This window comes from Anolis sagrei, chromosome 2 (genome assembly GCF_037176765.1).
Source record: "Anolis sagrei isolate rAnoSag1 chromosome 2, rAnoSag1.mat, whole genome shotgun sequence".
NCBI lineage: Eukaryota > Metazoa > Chordata > Lepidosauria > Squamata > Dactyloidae > Anolis > Anolis sagrei.
Genome location: NC_090022.1, coordinates 70,489,710 through 70,513,573, shown reverse-complemented (window position 1 = coordinate 70,513,573; position 23,864 = coordinate 70,489,710). Strand labels below are relative to the sequence as shown.

At 40.9% G+C, this 23,864-nt stretch overlaps 1 protein-coding gene across 1 annotated transcript in view; it reads left to right on the top strand.

Moving 5' to 3' along the window:
• Positions 1-23,864, top strand: part of GRM2 (glutamate metabotropic receptor 2) — a 135,364-nt gene that overhangs the window by 45,038 nt on the left and 66,462 nt on the right. Inside the window, exon 2 of the mRNA XM_060765818.2 lies at positions 21,770-22,514. Coding sequence (XP_060621801.1) covers positions 22,044-22,514 — 471 coding nt within the window. The 5' untranslated portion in view covers positions 21,770-22,043. The remainder of the gene's footprint in view (positions 1-21,769; positions 22,515-23,864) is intronic.

Genomic DNA, 23,864 nt, shown 5'->3' with positions numbered 1-23,864 from the left:
GTCTGCTCCCTAACAAGAGGGGGAGTGCTTCTGCTGAAGAAGGGGTTTGGTACAAATTATTTTACTAAAAGTTCTGTTAATTAATAAATGACTTCCAGCAGAAGCTTACCGTGGAGTAATGCCAGAGGACCTAGGACTCGGCACTGTCAGACAGGTGGGTAGAGCAATGCTATTTATTGCCTTCTGTGTGATTAGTTTGTCAGAAAATAGAAGTTTTTTCCCATTTTGGTATCTGGTTGGACACTGATCATTCCCCATAGGGTTTTTTTAAAACTTTGGAGCTCTGAGGGTCAACCAAAGAGTACATTGCAAGGGATTTCCCATTCTCCAGTAGCCCCATATTTTTGGTTCTAATGGGCCATAACTTTCTAGGATTTTAGGCAGAGTCTTTCCCCTAGTGATCCACTGTGCCACCCTGAACACACCCAAAGACACGTGATTTCAGAGGCCAAGAATCTGAATTCCTGGAGTGCCATGGCTTCCAGTTAGACTGCAGAACCAGTCAGGTATGCAGTACTGGTTTGGTGAACCAACGGTCTGACTGGGTACAAGATTGCTTCCTAAGTAGCTGTATTCCTCTCTTCCCAAATTGTCAGCAGCCTTTTTTAAAAACATGGATACAAAAAAGCAAGTCCTTCATTGTTTTCTCAGCTGTTGAGGTGCAAAACTCTTAGGAGGAGGGATCAGAAGCATAAATGATATGCAAGAGACTATCTGGTTGGTAGGGCTGTTCCTACTATTTGGCAAAGTCAAGCAGGTGATTCAGGAAGAAAATACTATATGTCATGAAAGGCAGCAAAAGGTTAGTTGTTTAAATCTGTTTCTGATTATATACCTTTAAGTTGTTTTCAGCGTATGACAACTGTGGATTTCTGTGGATGAAAGAGTGCACTGGGCTTCTGTGGCCAAATGAGGAAAGAAACCCTGGCCTCAAACCACTACACCACACTGACATGGTTGTTTTCAACCGTTGCTCTTACATTTGATGCCTAATCTTATGGACACAAATAATATAGCTGGCTTTGAGTACTATATACTTATATTTGCATAGACATGGTGTGGTACCATTAGTTGTCCCATCTCTGCAAAATATTAGGGACCACATCTGCTGGTTGAGATCAATAGGACCACTCTTTCCCACAGTCCAGTTAAATGATTTGGAGGAAGTAAATCCCATTTATGACACAAGCCAGAAGTCATCCTGTTGCTAGCAAGACAGCCAAATTATGGACAAATAACTATCTTATTGTTAAATGATAGAGAACCCCCAGGTCTAGGGGTGAGTCCATTTTGTGGCTTTGGACTGCAGGAGCGGCTGAAGCGAAGATCTCTGTCCTTCCAGGGAATTTGCCTGTGTCAGTCCTACAAATGGAAGCAATTTGCAAGCAGGCTTTAGGCAGAAAAATCCCCCAGTGATGTCTAGGGCCTGAATTCCTAGCAAAGGCAAGAGGTCATCATTACCTGCAGGCCTAACTTGTGAGAAACTGCTGGAAGCAAAAAGTTGATCAAGCAGCGGGGCAGATCTCACACGTTGATTCTTCAGAGGTCAGCGCCAGTCATGTTTGAAGAAGGTAAATGCAGCCTTGTTTTTGTGCACAGACGTTCAAAAGGACAAGGTAGACTCTCTTCGCTTCTTAATCCCTTTTCCTCCATCTGTTGGTTTTTCCTTCTTATGCTAATAAGAACTAGAAACCTACAGATGATAATTTGGTGTTTGAAAATACCCATTGTCTTTATTCTATAGGGGGAAAAGAAATGAAAGGAAATCATTGCTTTGTTTTAGAGCCATCTTTAAATGAACAACAAAACATTTCTTTTGTTTGGAAAAGACACTTAATCTCTGGAGCTTTTATTGCAAAATAAAAGAGAGAGAGAGAAGAGAAACTAAGTGCGTGGCAAAGGCTTTGATTCCCCAGCCTCTGCACTCATTTGTACAGAGACTGTGTGCTCTACATTTAATTTGATATCATTTAATTTGGGATTCATTTGTGTTTATTTTTAAGGGAATCAATACATAATCAGGGAGACCCATGGGGCTGGTGATATGGGAAAAAATGGCAAGAAATAAAAACAATGCTTTATAGACTATGAAAAAACCTGTTTTTCAAAGCTAACAGAGTCCTCGTACTTTTGTTATCATGAAATAATTGTGCCTGAAACAAAGAATTAATTAACTGGGTAGAATGCATAAATTGTCTTGTGTAAAGAGCTCAGAGTGATTTCCTTGGCATTTCCGTTCTGGATTTGCATTCACTCTGCAAATCGCATTGTCTGAGTCTGTTTCACACATTACCTTCTTAACCGCATGGCTCAAAATGTCATGTGTGAATACAGAAAATGGAGTGGGGAACATGTGTTCCGGGCACATTTGACAAGGAGCCAGCATTGGCTGTGGCTCCCTGCTGTAGAGACATCTGTTGCAAATCCAGATGGATTGCAGCGTAATGTGTCAAATGACCCTGAACATTTCTTTCTCTGCAGTGTTTTAGCAAATGGGGCCATGACTCTGTAGAAACCCCCACTTTCTGACTACTGGTTTAGGTGGCAGCAAAATAGCCATCCAGATCCTCCCCAAACAGTTAGCTGTTGCATTGGTTTTATGATGTAACAGAAGGCATGTGAAATGTAAGAAAGTGTATTACAGGTTGAGAATCCATTATGCGGAATCCCCAAATCCAAAACTAGTTAAAATAATGCTATCTTTGCTTTGTGGTTGGCTAAGTGCACAAAACTTTGTTTCATGTTCAAAATGAAATTAAGAGAAATGATAATCACAGCACCCTTTCAGTTGTGTGGTGCCGTAGGGCAAGCAATTGTGGCAGGACCTCAGGGGGTCTCTTCAGCTGCTTTTCAATGAGTCCACAGCAGTGAGAGCATTTCAGATGCCCTTTCCCAGTGACCCGATCTTCATTGCTTTGGGGACACTTTGGTTGGAGAGGTAATTTTTTTGGACACATTCCATCATTCATGATTGTAAACTTAAATTCCCCCATATTCTCAGAAATGGGCCAGTTTTTTTAAAGCCATGTCATTGATGCAACACTCAGTTCTATAAACTCTTCTCCCTCCTGATCTGGAATGTGTCCGCCCTGATTTAGCCAACCGGTTTATTTTCTCTGGTGGGAGAGCTGTATTGAGAAGCAGAAGGATGTAATTTCAGTCTTGGAGACTGTAGTTCCGTCTGCATCTCTTTAGTATGTTATGGGTGCAGGACTTATAATGTTTTTAAATGGTCAGTAGGTGGCCCTGTTCTATAGTTCCCATCATTTAAAGGACTTATTGGAAAAGGAATTCTTCAAAAACTCCCTCTTCTCTCTGGCCCCTTCTGCACTGCTATATAAAATCCAGATTATCTGTTTGAACTGGATTATATGGAAATGTACACCCAAATAATCCAGTTCAAGGCAGATAAAGTGGATTATCTGATCTGATAATCTGGATTATATGGCAGTGTAGAAGGGGGTTCATTCTCTGTGGTAGGCTGGGAAGAACCATCTCCATTGTGTGTGCGTGCCTTCAAGTCACCTGTCAATTTATGGCAACTCTGTGAATTTCATAGGGTTTTCTTAGATAAGGAATACCCAGGGCTGGTTTTGCCAAATCCTTCCTCTGAAACATAGTTGATAGCACATGACTTACCTCCTTGTGTTTATGTTTTTATTTTTAAAATCATTGACAAAAGAAAAATACTAGTCTTGTGAGAGGATATTCAATAAAGAAAATATAGATGGCATTTGTTTTCTTTTGGGTTGTGTTAATGACAATCAAATTGAGATATAGGACAAAATATACAAAATATATTTATCATTGACAATCCAACTTTCCTAAATCCTTTACTCCTACATTTTGGATCTTTACTTTTTGGACATAAGCTGAGGGTGTGAATACATATGCCTTTTCCCTCTTCTGAGGCAGTTTATGTTTTCCCTATGGATTTTTAAAAAATGCCTCTAGCTATTCTTGGTCACATACGGAAGAAAAATGCAGCAAAGGTGGTTTTTCCTTCCCCTTGGGCATAGTTGAGTCATTTCGGTGTTCAAGGGCCATGCTGTATTGTAAATGGAAGTCACAAATGCTGGCCTTAAGTAAACTGATATTATAGACATGTAGTTGCAGCTGGGTCACAGTAGTGCAGATTCATATCCCAGCTTTTTGGAGAGATACACCAGTTCACATCCAGTCTGCATTGCTTGCTTTTAAAAGAGAGGGAGCAGGCTGAGGAGCCATGCATCTAACCCTAGCTGTACCTACTGGGAGGATTTGTGTTTTGCAGGCAGTACAGATTTACAATTGCACTTAGGTGTCCTTCAGCACAGGGTCCCGTTGGCCCTAAATCCGGCACTGCTTGCAAGTCATTCTCCTCATCACTCAACGTTATCAGTTTTGAGTTGATCTGCTTCAAAAAAAGCCAGTGAATCTGGGCTTTATCTCATTGTATTATTAAAGCTGGATTATACTTTATTCATTAACCCCCTCAGCCAAGTCATGGCATGTGGTACCTGGGTGTGAAATTGACCAGAAGGAGCACTGAGAATGGAAACTGTCCTTGCAAGATCTGTAAATATAGCGATTCTAGTAAACTTTAGAGCATAAACACACACAATAACGCCTCAGAATATGCAAGGCTTTTGCTCTGTTGAAGGCAATGGCTTACTAACACCAAAAGATGAAAGAGACCAAGCAATAATAATAATAATAATAATAATAATTTTATATCCTGCCCCCCTCTCCCCAAGGGGACTTGGAGTGGCTTACAACAGAGAAAAGCCATATAAAATAGCAATAAACATGCAACCATTTTGAAATTAAATCAAATGGCAAATACAACTAAACATGATAAAAATAAACATTTAAAAATAACTAAAAACATCATCCATAGATAAAATAGGTAATATTTTAGGGCTGAGAGTGGCGGTCAATAAGTGCAAGTAATAAATAAATAAATAAATAAATAAATATGACATATAATACAATTAAAACACCCTAGGCCTGCTTTACTTGGTGAACGTGATAAAATCCAGTTAAAATTTTATTCTATGTAAGTTCTCCATTGATTGGATTTCAGTTATCCATTATCAAAAGCATGCTTCCAGAGCCACATTTTCAGTTCCTTCCTGAAAATCATAAGCGTGGGAGCTAGTCTAATCTCCTGGGGCCACTACCGAGAAGGCCCTTTCCCTTATTCCCACTAGCCGTGCTTGTGACACCGCTGGGACCGAGAGAAGGGCCTCCCCAGCAGATCTCAGGACATGGACAAGTTCATAGGGGCAACAGACGGGCAGAGCCATGAAAAACATAGCTAGTGTCTGCATACTGAGGGAGCCCATCAGTTCCTTTAGCTCAGCACATCATTTATTTATTATTTATTTTATTTCCATCCTGCTTTTTCCCCCAGAAAGACTCAAGGTAGGTATGACACAAAAGAATAACATTTAAAAATATGACGAATAACACGACCCCTGTATCTCTGGGGAATACATTCCTGAACTTACAGCGAGGTCAGGAAAACATGGGAAAAGGTGAATCCAGATTGTCACCATAGGCAGTATAGAAAATTCCAAAGCAACTCTATAGTAACTTCCAGCAGAGATACACCATAAAATTGCCAATAGGATCTATAAAATTCCTAGAGAGAGCATATTTTATTAGATGTGGGTAGGTGAAGCCACAGATACACGGCCCACAGTTACAGGGGTCATACTGTATTGCAAACACTGATTTTTAGCTATACAGGGGATTTCTCACCCTATAAGGGTGGCTATTGAAGCTGGAATTTACTGCATGCAAAGTGCATTTTTACAGCTATACCCACAGTCTCTCTCTTGTATGTGTGTGCCTGTTTTTACCTGTATGTACACTTCCAGTACACTCCCAACCTAGTATCCTTCAGATGTGTAAGATTGAAGTCCACACCATGGCCAAGTTGATTGGGAATGATAGGACGTGACACATATCATCCAACTTTTTACGGATGAGAATTGAGAGATGCGTGGCTTAGCAACAATACAGTGTGGTTAAGATAGCAAAAGTTATTAATGAGGAAGCACATTCAAGTGACAAGAGGCTGAAGCCATTTGCTTTTATCTGAGCCTACTGGGACAGGTAAGGTTCTGGTCCCTCCTGGTACTCTTCCCTGTGGAGTTAATGGAGTGCAACCTACATTGGCACTTTGAACTCAGCCTGAAAAATTGAAACAAGCTGGGGAGAAACTGCAATAATTTAAAAGCAGCTGAAAAAGTAGGCTGGCAAAAGATTATTCAGGACAATTACAGCTAGATTTAGGAAGGTGTGTTGATGTTCACCACATGTTGAAGTCACTGGTTAAGAAAGACTACATTAAATTGTCTATGAAACATTGGCCAAAGATTTTTTTTTATGTCACGAGTGACTTGCAGTTGCAAAACTGCAAGTCTCTTCTGGTGGGAGGGATGTTGCCCAGGGGATGCCCGAACATGTTACCATCCTGTGGGAGGCTTCTCTCATGTCCCCACATGAGAAGCCGGAGCTGACAGATGGGAGCTCACCCTGCTTCCCAGATTTGAACCGCCAATCGTTGAGTTAGCAGTCCTGCCAGCGCAAGGGTTTAACCCATTGCACCACCGGAGTCTTCGGCCAAAGATTTAAAACTTGGGGTTGGCAACTTGTAGCCCACTAAATATTGCTGGACTGCAATGCCCATGAACCAAGAGCTGCATAGCAAATGATTGAGCTACAATTCACAACATCTCGAAAACCACATATTCTTCACCACTCGTCTAAAGCCTCTCATAGTGTATGTGTTGTGTGAAACAAAAATGTAATATTGAAAAGCATAGAGAGTAATGAGGCTCACAATATACTGGAGAAGTGGGAACAAAGAGAAGAAGTACAGAAGAAAGGGGAGTCAGGAAAAGGAGAAGAGAACAGAGCAATGTGATTTGCTTCCTTTTTTCTGCTTCTATTGTTGCCGGGTGTATGTTTTTTCCTCCCCTCCAGCATTAGGATGACATAAGCTTACTCTGCCTTGTCATATAGCCTCCTTCGCCTTCTTAACACATGTCCTGAATGGGCCTGTTACCACCCACCTACTGGCATTCCCCAGCCTGAAATGATCTTGCCACTGGGAGAATTAAACAAAAATGCTTGCCTAGGAAAAAGGTAGAATCCGAAAGTTCTGCTCAACAGCACTGGGAATAGAACTAAGGGTGAACTGCTGTTCCAGAAGCAGTGGTTTGTCATTTTCAGAAATTTGAAAGTGAAAGAAATCACCCACAAGCTTTTTATGTATGGGACTGTTTGGGGGGAGGTGTTGTCTTAGAACTACCAAAAATCAAAAAGCCTCCAGAGACTTATTTGACCCATATGCTGTAGCTTCCTACTTACATCTTAAGAGATGGCCATAATTGCCTTATTCAAGGAGACTCTACCATCGCTACCACGATACCCAGACCAGGAAGCTTCTGCCCTGATGCCGTCATTGCAGGAAGTTCCTAGAAACTTTTCTTAGAAATCCAAAACATTTTGTTTTGCTTATTGTCGGTAACATTCTCTTGGTAACGTCTGCAGGCATTACTGTGTTACACTTATTATATGTGCAGTGTAGTGCAATCTTTGTACTCACCAGACCTTTATGTACAGTTTCATCTAACTGCATCTGAAAAGAAAAACAAACAGGAATTTTCCAGGTCCTCCAAAATGATTTTACGACAACTTCCAGTGGAAGTCATTCATTTCAATATGATTCACTGTTAACCATGGTTTCCTATTTCCATGGTAGGTTCAGGAAAGTATTTCCAATAGATATGAAACTCATACTATTTCAGTCCTTGAGGAAAAAGAGATCCATCTTCAGCAGGCAAAAAAAAAGTTGGGGAAGGGGAAGCTACTATGTATAAGTATGTCTTCTTGCCTACCACCCATCATCCTCTATTTGGCCTCATGGTGGTTTGGGATTCTGGCTTCTCTTGAGTACTGAGGAGGAAGCAGCAACCTTTTCCTGAGAGCAGCGGTTGCTCCTTCTTTCTCCATGCTGAATGGAGTAAACCTGAGCACATTTCCCACATGGGCCTAGGAGATGGTGCCTCATCTAAAAGCTCCAGGTTAGTGAGCTGTGCTTGGGTAAAATAGACATGCATAGGGAACTACCTTTACCACTTTCCATATGTAGGTGGGCAGCAGAGTTTCCAGTTCAGGATTATGTCAGGCTCTGAGATTTTAGGGCAAAAACCCGAGGCCCAGCAATGACTCCTAAATGGGTGATGTTAGAAAGGGAGGTACATGGTGATAGCAAAAATGTAACATTAAGCACAGTTGCACAATGTATTCCTTTCAAATCAAATTGTTAATAAAATGCTGAAAATACAACACATAGATCAGTGGTTCTCAACCTTCCTAATGATACGACCCTTTAATGCAGTTTCTCATGTTGTGGTGACCCCCAACCATTTGTAGGTTCTTACCTACAAAGCCCTGTACGGTTTGGGACCCACCTACCTGTATGACCACATCTCTGTATACGAACCCACCCGATCTCTTCAATCATATAGAGAGGCCCTGCTCTCGATCCCACCTGCATCACAGGCGTGATTGGTGGGGATGAGAGAGAGGGCCTTTTTGGTGGTGGCCCCTCGACTCTGGAACTCACTCCCTAAGGACATCAGGCAGGCCCCAACTCTGGCAGTCTTTAGGAGGAGTTTGAAGACATGGTTGTTCCAGTGTGCCTTCCCAGAATAATGATCCCATAGCACTTTGTCCTCCAAAGCACTTTACATATTAGGTCTGCTTGTACATTTTCCACAAACACCACTTTCACCTTTTCGCCCATGTCCCAGCATCATTTCCAATTTTAACTTTACATTTGGCCTTCTCACTGTTTTTAATTGTGTGTTGTCTTATTGTTAATTGTTGCATATTTTATTGTCTATGTTTTTTTATTTTAATTGCTTGTATTGTTGTTATTATTGCTTATATTGTTGTATTTGAGCTCGGCCTCATGTAAGCCGCACCGAGTCCCTTGGGGAGATGGTAGCGAGGTACAAATAAAGTATTATTATTATTATTATTATTATTATTATTATTTTGTTGCTACTTCATAACTGTCATAAAATAAATAAATAAATAACTATAATTTTGCTACTGTTATGAATCATAATGTAAATATCAGATATGCAGGATGTGTTTTCATTCATTGAACCAAATTTGGCACAAATACCCCATACGCCTACATTTGAATACTGGTGGAGTTGGGGGGATTGGTTTTTGTCATTTGGGAGTTGTAGTTGTGGGGATTTATAGTTAACCTGCTATCAAAGAGCATTCTGAACTCCACCAACAATGGAATTGGACTAATCTTGGCACACAGAACTCCCATGATCAACAGAAAATAATGGAAGGGGTTTGGTGGGCATTGACCTTAAAGTTTTGGAGTTGTAGTTCACCTACATCCAGAGAGCACTGTGGACTCAATGATGAATCTGGACCAAACTTGGCTCGGATACTCAATATGCCCAAATGTGAATACTGGTGGAGTTTGGGGGAACTAGACTTGACATTTGGGAGTTGTAGTTGCTGGTATTTATAGTTCACCTACAATCAAAGAGCCTCCACCAACCAAACTCCACCAACGATGAATTGGGCCAAACTTCCCACGCAGAACCCCCATGATTAACTGAAAGTAACTGTGTTTTCTGATAGTCTTTGGCAACCCCTCTGACGCCCCCTCCCCATGACCCCCAGTTTGAGAAACACTTATATAGACAGATGCACATTTAAGGCAGCACTCTCACCTTGGGATTTCTCCCCCAGGAACTGAGAGTAGGGGCAATTCAATTCTGAGATCTCCCAATTAAAAAATCTAAATAAATAAATGAAATAATGGATGTGGCAACAGGTATTCCTCCTCTTTGTACAGGTTTATATTAAAATGGACTCATGCCAGATAGCAGGTCCCTAATGCTACCAATCAAAAGACATTGTGCAGTTATTTTGTCTTTCCCTCTTTAATGGATTTTCTGTGAAAAGAGAAAAGTTGATCAAAGCATTGGAAAATGGGGGGAATGGGAGAATCTAGTAATGGAAGGCATTGTCCAGACCCTTCATAAAATTTCATGACTCAGTCAGGGGGATTTCATAATAAGAAGCCTTGTCTGAGAGAACCTGGAATACGTGAGCAGAATCGGCTCACAGGAACAGTGGGTTTCTACTTATTTCTGTGCATGGAATTGTGAAATAAAAATCATAGACTTGGGGCTCAAGAAGTGTGAGATCTGTACCAGAAATAGGCGACTGTATTTTCCCGAGCACTGTTGTTGAAAAGCTATTCTCTTACTTTTTAATTCCACTGGAATGCTGGCTAACTTATCTGTAGTCCATTGCTGCCAGGCATGTAGCCGGGGGGGGGGGGGGGGGCTCGGGGGGCTTCAGCCCCCCCCGAAATTCTCATGGTGGTTCGCGAAAAGGCCTTACTGGTGCATTATTTAAACTGTTATGTTTATTAATATCATGATTTGATCACCATTCTCAATATATCCCATATGTATGGGGGTATTGGGGAAATGATACAAAAGGTTTGTTAGGCTAGACCCTCTTTCACTCAGACTCAGCCCCCCCCCGAAACTCAGCCCCCCCCGAAACCCCCCCTGAAAATTTTTTAGCCCCCCCCCCGAAACGAAATCCTGGCTACGGGCCTGATTGCTGCAATGGTACATGTGAAAGAACCATCACGATTGCCATGTTATCTATTTTAATCATTCTCTATGTTATTAGATTATTTGATTATTCATATTCTGTTTTTCATTTTTATGTTAATTTTTCTTTTGTCCATGGTTATTATTTTGTATTATTCCGAGGTGTTTGTATTTGCTAAGGACATTGAATGTTTGCCCTTTTTAAAACATGTAAACTGTCCTGAGTCTCTTTGGGGGAGAGAAGGCAGTCTATAAATAAATAAATTATTATTATTATTATTACTACTACTACTACTACTACTACTATTACCATGACCATGGCTGATGTGAGTTGTAATGCAAAAATATATATGAAGGGCAACAGTTAGCTTCCTCTGATTTAACAGTGGCAAGAGTGTAGACCTTTGAATGCGATTTTTCTGCTTCTTGGCAGGAGGTTGGACAGGATGGCCCACAAAGTCTCTTCCAACTCTATGATTCTATGACCTAAATACCCTAAAGCATGGGTGAGTTTCGGTTCTCCGGTTGTTTTGGTCTTTAACTCCCACAGTTCCTAACAGCTGGCAAGTTGGTTGAGATTTCTGGGAGTTGAAGTCCAGAACACCTGGAGGGCTGAAGTTTGCCCATACCTGCCCTAAAGGAATAATATTCTCACTGATCTTGAAAGCTAAGCAGGGCTAGCCTTGGTTAGTACTTGAATGGGAGACCACCAACAAATGCCAGATGCAGTAGGCTACATTTTAGAGGAAGAAACTGCCAAACTATTTCAGATTATTCATTGTCTAAGAAACCCCTAGGAAAAAGGTATGGGATCCCAATAAGTTGATAAACAACTTAAGTCCAGAGTTGAATAAAATCCCACATTTTCTGCTTTGAACTGGAATATATGGCAGTGTGAACTCAGATAACCCAGTTCAAAGCAGATATTGTGGGTTTTTCTGCCTTGACATTCTGGGTTATATGGCTGTGTGGAAGGGCCATTAGATGACTTAGGTAGGTTTCTCTGCCTTCACAGATAAGGATGGTGATTGGTGAGTTCTTACAGTGTCGCCTGAAGGACCATGTGTACGTTTGTCTTGCTGCCTTTGAGATCGAATTGCTTATAGACTCAATTAAGGGAAATGATATTATAATTGTTTAATTTTATAATTAAGTCCCCATTAGGAGGGAAGCACTTCTGTTTATAGCACTAGGGTGATTGTAATAATGATCAGCATCAATTTGCCAAACCCTTTGGCAGGAGTGAGAAGAAAGAAAAAGAAAGGCCTGTAGGAAAAAACATGGAGCAGATTCACAGAGCGAAGGAACAGGGGCTACAGTTGCTCACCACAGCTGTTGCTTTCCCCTTAGAGTTCAGTGAAATGAAGTTACAGGCGGATTTGCCATTGAATTTAGGTGGAATTTGCATTTTTGTCTAAACAAACTCTTACTCCCTTTAGCTATTGGGTAAGGAACTTGACTTCCTAAGTCATTTTGCAAGCTGATGCATAAGTAGATGGTTACCTCCATGGAAAGCTGGACTGTAGTATTTTTACACAGTGCAATTTTGTTTTCCAGTATCAGGAGACAATTGTGGAAACATTAACAATGATTTTGTTCACGCTGGGAATTTTCTGCAATTCTTGTAACATATATATTGACATTTTTAATTGCAGACTATCAGACGATGCTTTGAGAAGAAAGTGACAGCAATTATTTAAACTACCAAGCACACACCTGGTGTGCGGCACTTAAAGAGATGCTTTAGCACTTTTTAACTGAAGCCTGGGAGTAAATATTTCATCTTTGCAGGTCTTTTAAAAACTGTAGTTATGTTTAAACTGACTGCTAGAAAATGAAGGGATTTGTTTTTAACCGTTTTGCTTTGAGATAGGTTGATTCCATCATATTTAAAGTAGCCTCATGCAAATAAATAGGATACAAATGCTCCAGGATTGCCTAGAGACTCATCAGGGTCCATGCAGAGGTCGACAACCACAGGACCTCCAGGGACCAATTTTCTGCCCTGAAGATCTCTGGATTCAACATGGATTAAAACAATCTTTTAAAAAACTACTTTAAAGTGTCCTCAAATCCATTTCTGGTGTGAAAAAGGTTCGATTGATTTAGGAGTTTGTTTTTAAAAAATGGCATTCATAACCTTTTGGGAAAACCAGGTATGCTTCCAAGTATGCTTAATTCATTCCATTTCAGTCAAACCCATGGTTTCAGGTTGGTTTCTGGTTGCTATGCTGACAATTGATTGGTTGGGTGATGGAGGCGATGGAGGAAGCATGACCCTTTTGGAGATTAATTGGCATTCATGCTATTTGGAATAATAACCTTTTGGAAAGGCATGATCTTGTTAGAGATTGTGACCTTTTGTAAAGTATGATCTTCCTGGGAAGAGTTAAAACTCGCTTGGGTCAATCTTCTCCTTAGTGGTAAATATCCACTAGTATTCATGAAAGGCAATAAGGTTCCTCAGCTGTTAGATTGATTTACCTAGATATCTCTTTGAACTGTTAGGAACAAAAATATGCCAATGCACAAAAAAGCAGAGTTTCAGAAGTCTTCTTTTCAGTGCCCAAAAACATCTACACTCCCATAAAATATATTTGGTTTAAATCATACTCTCAAGAGACAAAAATAAGTAGTCTTCGTTGAAGTAACATAGTTAATTTACTTGCAAACTTCATGTATTCAACATACAGATATATAACTTGTTAATCCAGTTAGATAGAATTTGAAGTAATTTATCTGTCCAGACAAAACAGGGAATCTTTCTTATGATCTTAACAGACCAAAGTCTAAACCATCTCTCTGTTCTGAGAGTTTAATGGAGTCTGACTTTCTAAAATGGAGTCTGAGTTGGATAGTCCCAGATCTGATCACATGGTCTGCAGTCTCTCCCACAACATAGAGTTAAGGAAAACTGCACCAATATACACATATACAATACAGTAAGAAATCTGAATTATATACATAACAAATAACTATTATAGGAGTTGCTATTCCCAACCGTTTGGGACTATTAGATGATGCAAAAAGAAAAAGAAAAAAAAAACCACTTCTGGAAAAATGCAAATTACATATCATTCCACAGTAAGTGGCTACTAGGAGTCATATCTTGGATTAGGTAGTAGCAAAGTTTCTTCAGCTTTTGGAAACTGCTTTTTTATATAACTGGAATATGGTTTGCTGAAATGGTCCTGTCATTTTAAAGGGAAATTCTTCTTCTGAATTATTATTTCTTTTAGTGCAAATGTGCCATTTTGACTTGATGTATTGTAACACTAAAACTCTTTAAGAATGAAAGAAAAGTGGCAAAAGTTGGGAGCCTATTGTTTCTATATGTCTCATAAGTAATAACAAAAATCCAATTCAATGAAATGTTTCTGGGAATGGTTAGCAAATAGTTTGGAACAATGGGAGAATTAAAAACAAACACAAATGAAGAACTAAAGTAGCAAAATTTATAACCACCCAGCACTTACTCCTTTCAAAGGAGGCCTCTAGATAGATACACCACCAAATGGTTCACATGAGGATTTACATAATTGAAGTGTTCCTTATTTCAATTACTCCTATTACAAAACTAATAATACATGCAGCAAGGGCCCATTAAAAATAATGATTTCCCCCCAAATTTTATATGACCACATCTCAACTCCATAATCTTTCCCAAGGATTTACATTATCATTACTCCTGTTGAGGCCTTGTTTCTGAGGATCACCGTACAAACCAATGTCTATTTTTCGAGAAAACGTTCCACCTGCTCTTCCTGAGATAATATATTCTGAGCAAGTTATTACCCATTTTAAAATAATTGCTAGGGTGACAGCATTGTAAAACTAATTGCCGCTGAATTTGCTTTTATATTGCTGCAAGTGTTGACGGATGAATGATTAAAGCAAGAATGAAAACATACAAAGACATTCCATGTTATTTACAACTAGTGTTGCATGCTCTGAGGCTGCAATCAGCCCCTTTGTTCAATGGTAAGGAAAGATCTGAAATTGTTCCTTGGATGCTGACTGTCTGAAGATTGGACTTTATTGCCTGTCTCTTCTGCAAATTCTCATCCCTCGTACTCTAATGCTATAAATCTTTAATCAACTACAATTATGATAAATGCCTTTGTGCTTCAAGAGAAAAAGTAATAATTTTGAAGACTGACTGTGCCACAAGGGGAATAGCAGCAGTAAATGTGATCATATATGACCTTACACTTATTGGATCCCTGTTGAAAACTACTGAATTTACAAATATATAACTTTGGCCATGTTGCTAGGGCCAGCCCAATCATTAGGTAGAAGGTGGTGATTGCTCTGGTTATGACTTGTTTCTTGTGAAGTCCACAGCGATTCCTCTTTGTTGAAGGACAGGGCTATGTGTGCCACACTATCTGACCTGGACCTATGAAACCAGCCTCCTGCCTCAGGTTTGATGGAAGATACTGTACCATTGCTAAAGCTCAGAAAAGTTCATTTTTAAGGATACTATGCCCTAAAAGCACCAGATTGTCTGATCTTAGAAGCTATGTGGGGTCAGCTCTGTTGATCTTTTAGATGGCAGACAGCCTGGAAAATTGATACCTCTGTACTCGAGACAATTGCCTTAGTCTTCAAAAGTGAAATGCCACTTTTCAGACCAACACCTAGCAGGGCCAAAATTGATCACCCATATAGAAGGTAAGTAAAGAAAAGACAAAGGGAGAATGCTTTTTGCAGAGCTTTCTCTAAATGTGGGGATTCATCCCTACCTTAACTCTTCAATAACAGGGGTGATCAGAGTTCCCACTTACAATGGAAATGTTCATTTCCATTGGCAGGTAAGAGAAAGTTAACTCTCTCCTCACTGATGGTGCTGGTCGAAAGCTATTGAGCATGAATCCTTGGGACAGAAGATACATGCACCCTCCCAGTCCGATCCCTTCCAACAGGGAAAGGAAGTATATATCCTCATCCACTGCAATCTCTCTACCCTGCCCCCGTAGCAAATGGAGGCTTTTTGAGAACAGTTGCTCTCTTGGCACTGAGATCTGTTCCTTCCAAATACCTACGAGTCATTCATTCCTGGGTGGTGTGTTCCAGCTGCTTCTGCTTCATTTACTGCCCTCTATCTGTGTCCCCTTTGCTTCTGCACAGGGAGAAGCTTTTGTTTCAGAATCCATTCAATGCAAACTAGTAGGAAGCTACATGGCAGCATCAGCAGCTGTGACCAAGATCCAGGTCTTGTCTATATCAGGCAGTGTAAATCTGGCTTGGAACAGCCCTGAATTCCAGTGCCATTGCCCAGATGGGTTGAGACCACATCAGCCCTGCCTGTGCTGTCATCTCATCGTCTGCATTGCCACTGCCTCTCCTAGATAGCCATGGAATTTTGCGCAAACACTTGGCTTTTAACTTTTGCATCTTTGCGTCAGAATGGTACATCCCCATTGCACATCATTTTGGAGTAAATCAAGGAATATGATAGATTTAGGGGCTAATGCCTCAGTATCTTCTCAAATCCCAGCACCATAAAGGTACTTTGAAGCACAGGTGCCAGTGTTTTGCTATGACTTTCTTTTAAAATAAAGGTGTAAAAGTTGGGGCACGGTGGCAGCCTTTTTGCCTCTTCCCTGCTGGAAGCTAAACTCTCCATTCCTGCTTCCCAGATCTATGGCTAGAATCATGGCAGTTGTAGTTGCCCTTTTTGCATGTCCCGGGCCCTCCCAGCCCTTGGACAAAAAGAGAATTTTCTATCCTTCGGGGGTCTTGAACCCTTGATCCTTTCCCACTATGTGTCCCTCTTCCAGCATCTTAAATCCTTTAGCCAGTTGGTGGTCAGAAGAAAGATTTACCCACCTCCTACAAGACATCCTGTATCTCCGTACACTTTCTATATCTGCTTCCTTCTCTGAAATTTCATTAATCTGAGCCTCGGACCTCAACTTCCCACTATGCTTGCAGAGAAAAGGAAGAAAGGAAAAAGAACAGCAGGGAATGGGCAAAAGAGGCAACAGTCAACTACGTTTTTTGCATTGCTGATTCTAGATAGGATGTCTTCCTTGCTTGTTTGCCTTCATCTGTGGATACTTGGGAGATTATCACATGAGGTTTGTAGTGTGGATTCAGATTTGTTGCCAACATTGCATTGAATCAAATTGAATTGTATTGAATTGTTGCCAACACTGTCAATCACCTTGAGTCACTTTCAGGGTTGAGAAGGGAGGGTATACAACTAAAACTTGTGCACCAGTTGCGCCCGTACCTCGGGAAGTCTGATCTGGCCACGGTGGTCCACGCTCTTGTTACATCCCGAATAGACTACTGCAACGCTCTCTACGTGGGGTTGCCCTTGAAGACTGTTTGGAAACTTCAATTAGTCCAACGAGCGGCAGCCAGATTGCTCACCGGAGCGACATACAGGGAGCATACCACCCCCCTGTTGTGCCAGCTCCACTGGCTGCCGATTCAGTTCCGAGCACAATTCAAGGTGCTGGTTTTGACCTACAAAACCCTATACGGTTCCGGTCCAGTGTATCTGTCCGAACGTATCTCCCTCTATGTCCCACCCCGGAGTCTGAGATCATCTGGGGAGGCCCTGCTCTCGACCCCACCACTGTCACAAGTGAGGCTGGTGGGGACGAGGAGCAGGGCTTTCTCAGTGGTGGCCCCCCACCTGTGGAACTCACTCCCGGGGGAGATTAGGGCATCATCATCCCTCCTCGCCTTCAGGAGGAGGGTGAAAACTTGGTTATGGGACCAGGCCTTTGGGCACTCTGGCAATTAAATCAGTCAATCAGGCAAGTAAGACCAGCAGGATGGACGAATGGAACGAAAAACGAGATCTAGGTGCTAACAAACACTGACCATGTAAGAGGAGAAAATGGGTTTGTATTTGGTTTTAATGATTTTATTGATTTTATGGTTATATTGTATGCATGTCAATTGTGAATTGTTGTAATTATGATGCAGGCATCAAATTGTGCCTTGCTCCTGTAAGCCGCCCTGAGTCCCCTTCGGGGTGAGAAGGGCGGGGTAAAAGAACCCCCAAATAAATAAATAAATAAATAAATAAATATACAAATACTGCAAATAGATAGATAGAGAGTTCCCTAGCAATTATTGGAAGCACTCACAACTGCACCATGTCTTTGTTAAGCCACCTCAAAGCAGCCTTCAAGTCATTTGCAGGCTGTACTTTCAATAAATGGGAGAACTCTTGTTTTTAGGTTTCAGAAAGCACTTCTAAAGTGTTTTCGGGTGGTGTGATAAGTGCAAAGTGCTGCTGCAGTGAGTTTAGAACACGGATGTAATCTTAGGGACATATTGTGGGCATCAGTTTCAATGACTTCACATCCCTGTCTCTAAGTTGCTTGCCATTCCCCTTCCACTAAACAGGATAAGAGGTCTGTTGGCTGCAAAATCATAACTTCACGCTTTGAGCGTTGTTTGCTTCCCCTTTAATTTTTCTTATTCATGTAACTGCAGTTTCATGAGATAGGGATTTCTCTTTTAGATCATTTCCTTTCTGTTTGTAAGACTTCCTTCATCCTTTTTGCAAAAAGTTATGCATGCTTGTGCAGTCCTAAAGAAAGTTTGCCAATCAAAAGTACACATCCCCCTTGCAAAATACACAAAATAGCAAAAGGCTTGGAATTGCAAAATGTATCTTTAGATTTTTATTAATATTTTCAGTGTTTATATGTGGAGTGCTTGTGAACTTGGGAAATGTGGGTGTAATTAACTGGTGATGTCCCAGTCTTGCGAGACTGTACAACTGTTCCAGGAAAAATATATTAAAAGGGGGGCAATGGATAGATTGGGGGAAGTTATATCCCAGTAGCTGTGATAAGATTTTTTAAAAATCTGAAAGGATTTAAGAAAGGTGTAGTACCATAGGAAGAGAGTTATCCTGTTGTACTCCAACTCAAAGCAAGGTGGGTTTTGCAAATACCATGACCCATCTTTGGAGCCTCGTGCAGTAAAGTCCTTGATCACAAGGGCAAGCTGATAAATGGGAGAGTAGGATGTGGTGTGAACCTAACGGGCTTAAAAGCACACACACATGCTCTTCATTTCCCTCAGCAGCAGGACCACGCAACGGAGCTATCAGACATATTGGCTGTGGGCGAACAAGAGAAGCTCTGTCCAGAAAGGCTTTGGATCCAAAATCCAAGCAATTCATTGAATGTGCTCAGGTTGAGCAACCCAAACCACAGTGACTGATTCACTGTGCAAAATGCACAAGGGTAAAGGATGGGCAGGCTGTTCTCTGTGTGGATTTAACAGCATTAGTTGGTGGTAAAGCTGGTGCTGCACACATGCATCCATTCCTGTCTGTTTGTCTGTCTGTCTTCAAGTTACCATGGTTACAAGGAACTCTGGAACATTCCAAACCAGGGATGTCTTCCTTTTCAAGAAAAGGGCATCTTAAATCTGACCATCTGAAAAATACAGAGCAATCTGAAGCTAAGGCTCTTGTTCAGTGGATTTCGCTTATTCTGAAATAAAGGTCATATATGATATTCTGCAGGGTCTAAAATGGAATAACGGCACCAGTGTTATTTACAATAAACTACTAGGATTGTCACCAGGATGGTTTTTATTTCTACCTCCTGGCTAACTGGCTCAATATCAGCAGCAGCCACGGGTGGTAGCAAATGTGCCCTTTTGGAGTTGTCTGCAAATGAAGATCAACTGTTGTTGTTGTTTTATATCTGCTTTCCAAACAAATAAAATGAAAATGTCAGTTCTCCAAGGAGCAGTTAACAGTGCTGAGTCCTCCTTACAATAAAATAAAACAATCCCCCTTACAACTCCCACAACTAGGGTCGTGGGAGTCAACATTGATCTCATATATCTCTTGTTCGTTGCACATCATGCAACCAGGCAACAAGCAACACCTGCAGAAATTCCCTTTTCTATATAACCATCAAAGGTACAGGATTCCTCTCCAGTTTTCAGTCTGGCAAGCCATGCACAACATCATATATGACATGAAGACTGGATATATACTGCCCTATATACCAGGATCTGATCCCAGATTATATGGCAGCATAGACTCATATAACAAAGTTCAAAACCAATAATTTGGGATCAGATACCGGGAGATAGGGCAGGGTAGATCCAGTTGAATTTAGTGTGCATATTCTCATCACGCTGTATCCCTGCACTCAGGGAAAACATTACTTTGTTCCTATCTGCTGGTGTGGACTGCCTCAGTGCATGTGCACATTTTAAAATCCCAAAACGGCTGATGAAGGCTGTAAAGAAATGGAGCCACGGACACACAGGAGGCTAAAGGGAAGCACGAGAGGACAGCAATTCTCATGAGAGCTCTCTGCAACAATTCCTTTGTTCTGTATGAAGACCTGGCTGTTTGAGCAGGCGTTCGAATAATCAGTGCAATGATAGGTAATGAACATAGGAATGGAACAATGGATGACGAATCTGGATTATGTTTTTGATGACTTGACGATAGTGAATGGTTATTGTAGTAATTGCTTATTAATTGTGTAATGTGTTAGGTTGTTGACTGTTTTTTACACTGTAGCATTGAATTTTTGCTGTTCTTATTTGTTGTGAACCGCCGTGAGTCGCCTTCGGGCTGAGAACAGCGGTATATAAGTAAAGTAAGTAAATAAATAAATAAATAAACAGAGCTTGAATTAACACAGTGGGCACCAGCATCGCAGCCAAGGGACCCCAAAGGGAAATGGCTTTCAAGAATGTATAAGTAAAGGCTACAGGAGGGCGAGGAGAGATGACAAAAAATCTGCTTGTATGCACATTCAGCACATGAGGTCCAGTGCATCTTGGAGAGTCAATTAAAATATATATATATTCAAAGTAAATATATATTCTGCTGGATGTCCCCTATTTGGCTATAAACAAACATGTCAGGATGCCAGGAGAGCATTTACAAGGACTTACAGCTCCATGTTTGGACTTGCTGTCAGGTACTGCAATTTCTTGCCCCACTTGTTTGTCCCGAATTATGGGGCTATCTGGAAGCACCCTAATGCAAATACTTTTGTACTTTGTACCTAATTTCCAATAATTGAAGCAATGTAAGAGAAGAAGAGAAAAACTGGGACATTTTAAAATCAGATGAAAAAGTAGGATGACAGGATCCGTTGGGATTATCCTTGCCAAATTAAGACAGTTTGAGAGTATGACGTTGCCAGTCTGTGAGAACAACCAATAAGATTCAGATGTTATGGTCTAAAAAATCTAAAAGAATATGTTATCTGGGGCTAACATAACCCACTGGAAAACTTGATTCCAGCTTCTTCTCAGTACTTTTCTTCCTCAAGAACTATTCTGAGTCTGGAATGTCTGTTTTAGAGATTCCCCAACAGAAATATCAATATACTGTTGTCAACCCTCCACATTCACTGAGGTTAGGGGCACGGGACCCTCGTGAAAGTGAAAACATGCAAATATTTATTTGTTTGTTTTTTTCAGGTATTTGTATCCCGCCCTTCTCGGGGCGGCTTCGAGCCGGCAACAATTCGATGCCTCCAATGTACACATAATAAAATACATAATAAAATCCAAGAATTGCATACATTTAAAACATGAAATCGCATTAATTAATTAAAATCTGTTTCTGTTTCAATAACAGCCTGGTGGCCTTATCTGAGCCGAATTCTGTAGTTAGAGACTCCATCAAGCATGTCCATAGTCCATAATGACATTGGTTTTACCTGAGGGAATACCTCTACAAATTTCTAGGTCTTCCTGCATGACTCTATAGTCACTTTTTGCTGAAAGCTGATTATAGAATCACATTGGAAGACACAGATATTCAAAGAAAGGTGTTCTTGCAAAAACTCTCTAGGTTCTCAAGCATGACTAGAAGATGTTGTCCTTGGAGTCACATTGGAGGACCTAGAAATTCTAAGAAATAATATTTTAATTAAATCTATGAATAATCAAATCTGTAAAATTCAAAACTGCAAACATAGAAGGAAGCTTGTATTTATAATGCCAGGCCTCACTGGAAAGCTACAAATCCAGAACAGAAAAGTCTTTTCCTTTATTTATTTATTTATTTATTTATTTATTTATTTATTGTGCATTGCAAATAATTTTCTCTCTCTTTGTCTTTTTCTCGTCTTCCCTCCAAGGTGCTGTGCATTTCCTCCTCCGCAGTGGCTAGCAAAAGTAAATCTTCTCGCAGTGATTGCTTCTTCTACAGTTTGTCTGAAGCTGAAGCTCCCTCAAGTGGGCCCTTGAACTCAGTGCTTGGTCCTCTAAGCCATCTGTCCTCTTGGTGACAGCTTGGACTCTTGTTCCTGTTTCAGTTACCCACTGCAAATGACATAGCACTCAAGATCTTTGCCCTGACTAGGGGCCCCTGGTGGTTTGGAGGGGCTTTTCCTGCCTCTTTGGAGAAGCACAATGGCCTTCTCTCCCACTTTATGGATTCTGCTGGTCTGTCCCATTGTCTGCCATGGCATTATTCACAATCCCAGCTACAGTGTGGCAACCAAGAAGGAGATCAGCTTGGAAGGAGACCTGGTTATTGGAGGCTTGTTTCCAGTTCATGAGAAAGGTAACCCTACAGAAGAGTGTGGCAAAATCAATGAACACCGTGGCATCCAACGTCTTGAGGCCATGTTGTTTGCCCTAGACGAAATCAACAAAAACCAGCATATTCTTCCAGGCATCAAGCTAGGGGCGCACATCTTAGACACCTGTTCCAAGGACACCTACGCCTTAGAGCAGTCGCTGGATTTCGTCCGTGCCTCTCTCACCAGGGTCGATGGCTCTGAGCACATCTGCCCTGACGGGTCCTATGCCATCCACGATGATGTTCCCCAAGCCATCACAGGGGTTATTGGAGGTTCCTACAGTGACGTCTCAATCCAGGTACCATGGAAAAGAAGGGGAGACAGCTGGGAGGGGTGTAGAGTGTGATGCTGAGAGTCACAGTATGTTTTAGGCTTGCAATGGGGAAGTGAGAACAGAATAGCCTTGAATAGGAAACAGGAGTAGGATTGAGGTGTTGCCTATCAGATGAAAGGCCTGGAAGAAAGATGGCTGTGATGCCAATAGAAAAACAACATAAGAACACAAGTTTGAAACCAAAAGAGAAGTACTGTTTCTATTTTCTTCATTAAGTTACTGCAGTAGCTATGGCCTATTAGTAGGAAATCCATACTTTTTTCACTTTGTCCCCTTCTACACTGCCACATAATCCAGATGATCAAAGCAGATAATCTACACTATCTGCTTTGAACTGGATTATATGAGTTTATGATGGCATATAATCCACTTCAAAGCAGATAATCTGGATTTTATATGGCAGTGTAGAAAGGGCCTAAGTCTTTCTCAGCTATTACATTATTTCTCTGAAACAGAGACATATAAGAAATCTTATACAGTTCTGACATCTATTCAGATTTCCTGCTCCCTCCTCTGATTGGCTGAAAAAGGGTAGGCTAGGATCCATCCCGGGATTGGTTGGGAAGGAGAATGGCAGCAAGGAATTGGTCAGCTGAAGAAATGCCCCCTGGGAGCGCACAGTCCAGGGAAAACAAATGGCAAAGATATGGTGATGGGGTTTTGATTAGCTCAAATGTCATGTTCTGTGCCAAACAAAGATATGGATCTTAAGAAACAAAGATGCAGGACGCAAGGGATAAAGGTGCTGATCTTGGGTAATCAAAGGGTTGGCTGTCAATAAAAGTGTTAACGAATGCATATACTCTAAGCTTCTGTTTCCATGAAGGGGCGGCAGATTCTCAGCTTTATGTTACTTGGACCAACCTTTGACAAAGAAGTCATCTATCTTTGCATACACACTAAGAATCCGATGATTATCTGGCTTGGGAAATAGCCAGTGGGATTTGCCCGACCTTTTCCATTCCCAGAAGATTATCTGAACAGTGTCACAGAGGGGTGGCTGTTACATTTTGATGCATTTCTAAGAAGCATTTTATATATATTTCATATATAAGAAATAGATACAGTACACAGTTGAAAGATACAAATTACACAAAATTATAAAGTAGATGCAATTTATTACAGGGTTAGATGCAATAGAGTTTAGGCGTTTAGAGCTGCTGGTGGTTTGGTCTCGATCTTCTGATGCTTTGAACTTACGCAAGTCCTGTAAGGGTCTTCTTTTAAAGGAAATATATATTGATTTCTGAGCCATTGATTAACTATAAATCTTTTGGGGTGAAGGTGTTATTGTGGCTCAATAGCACATTGAGT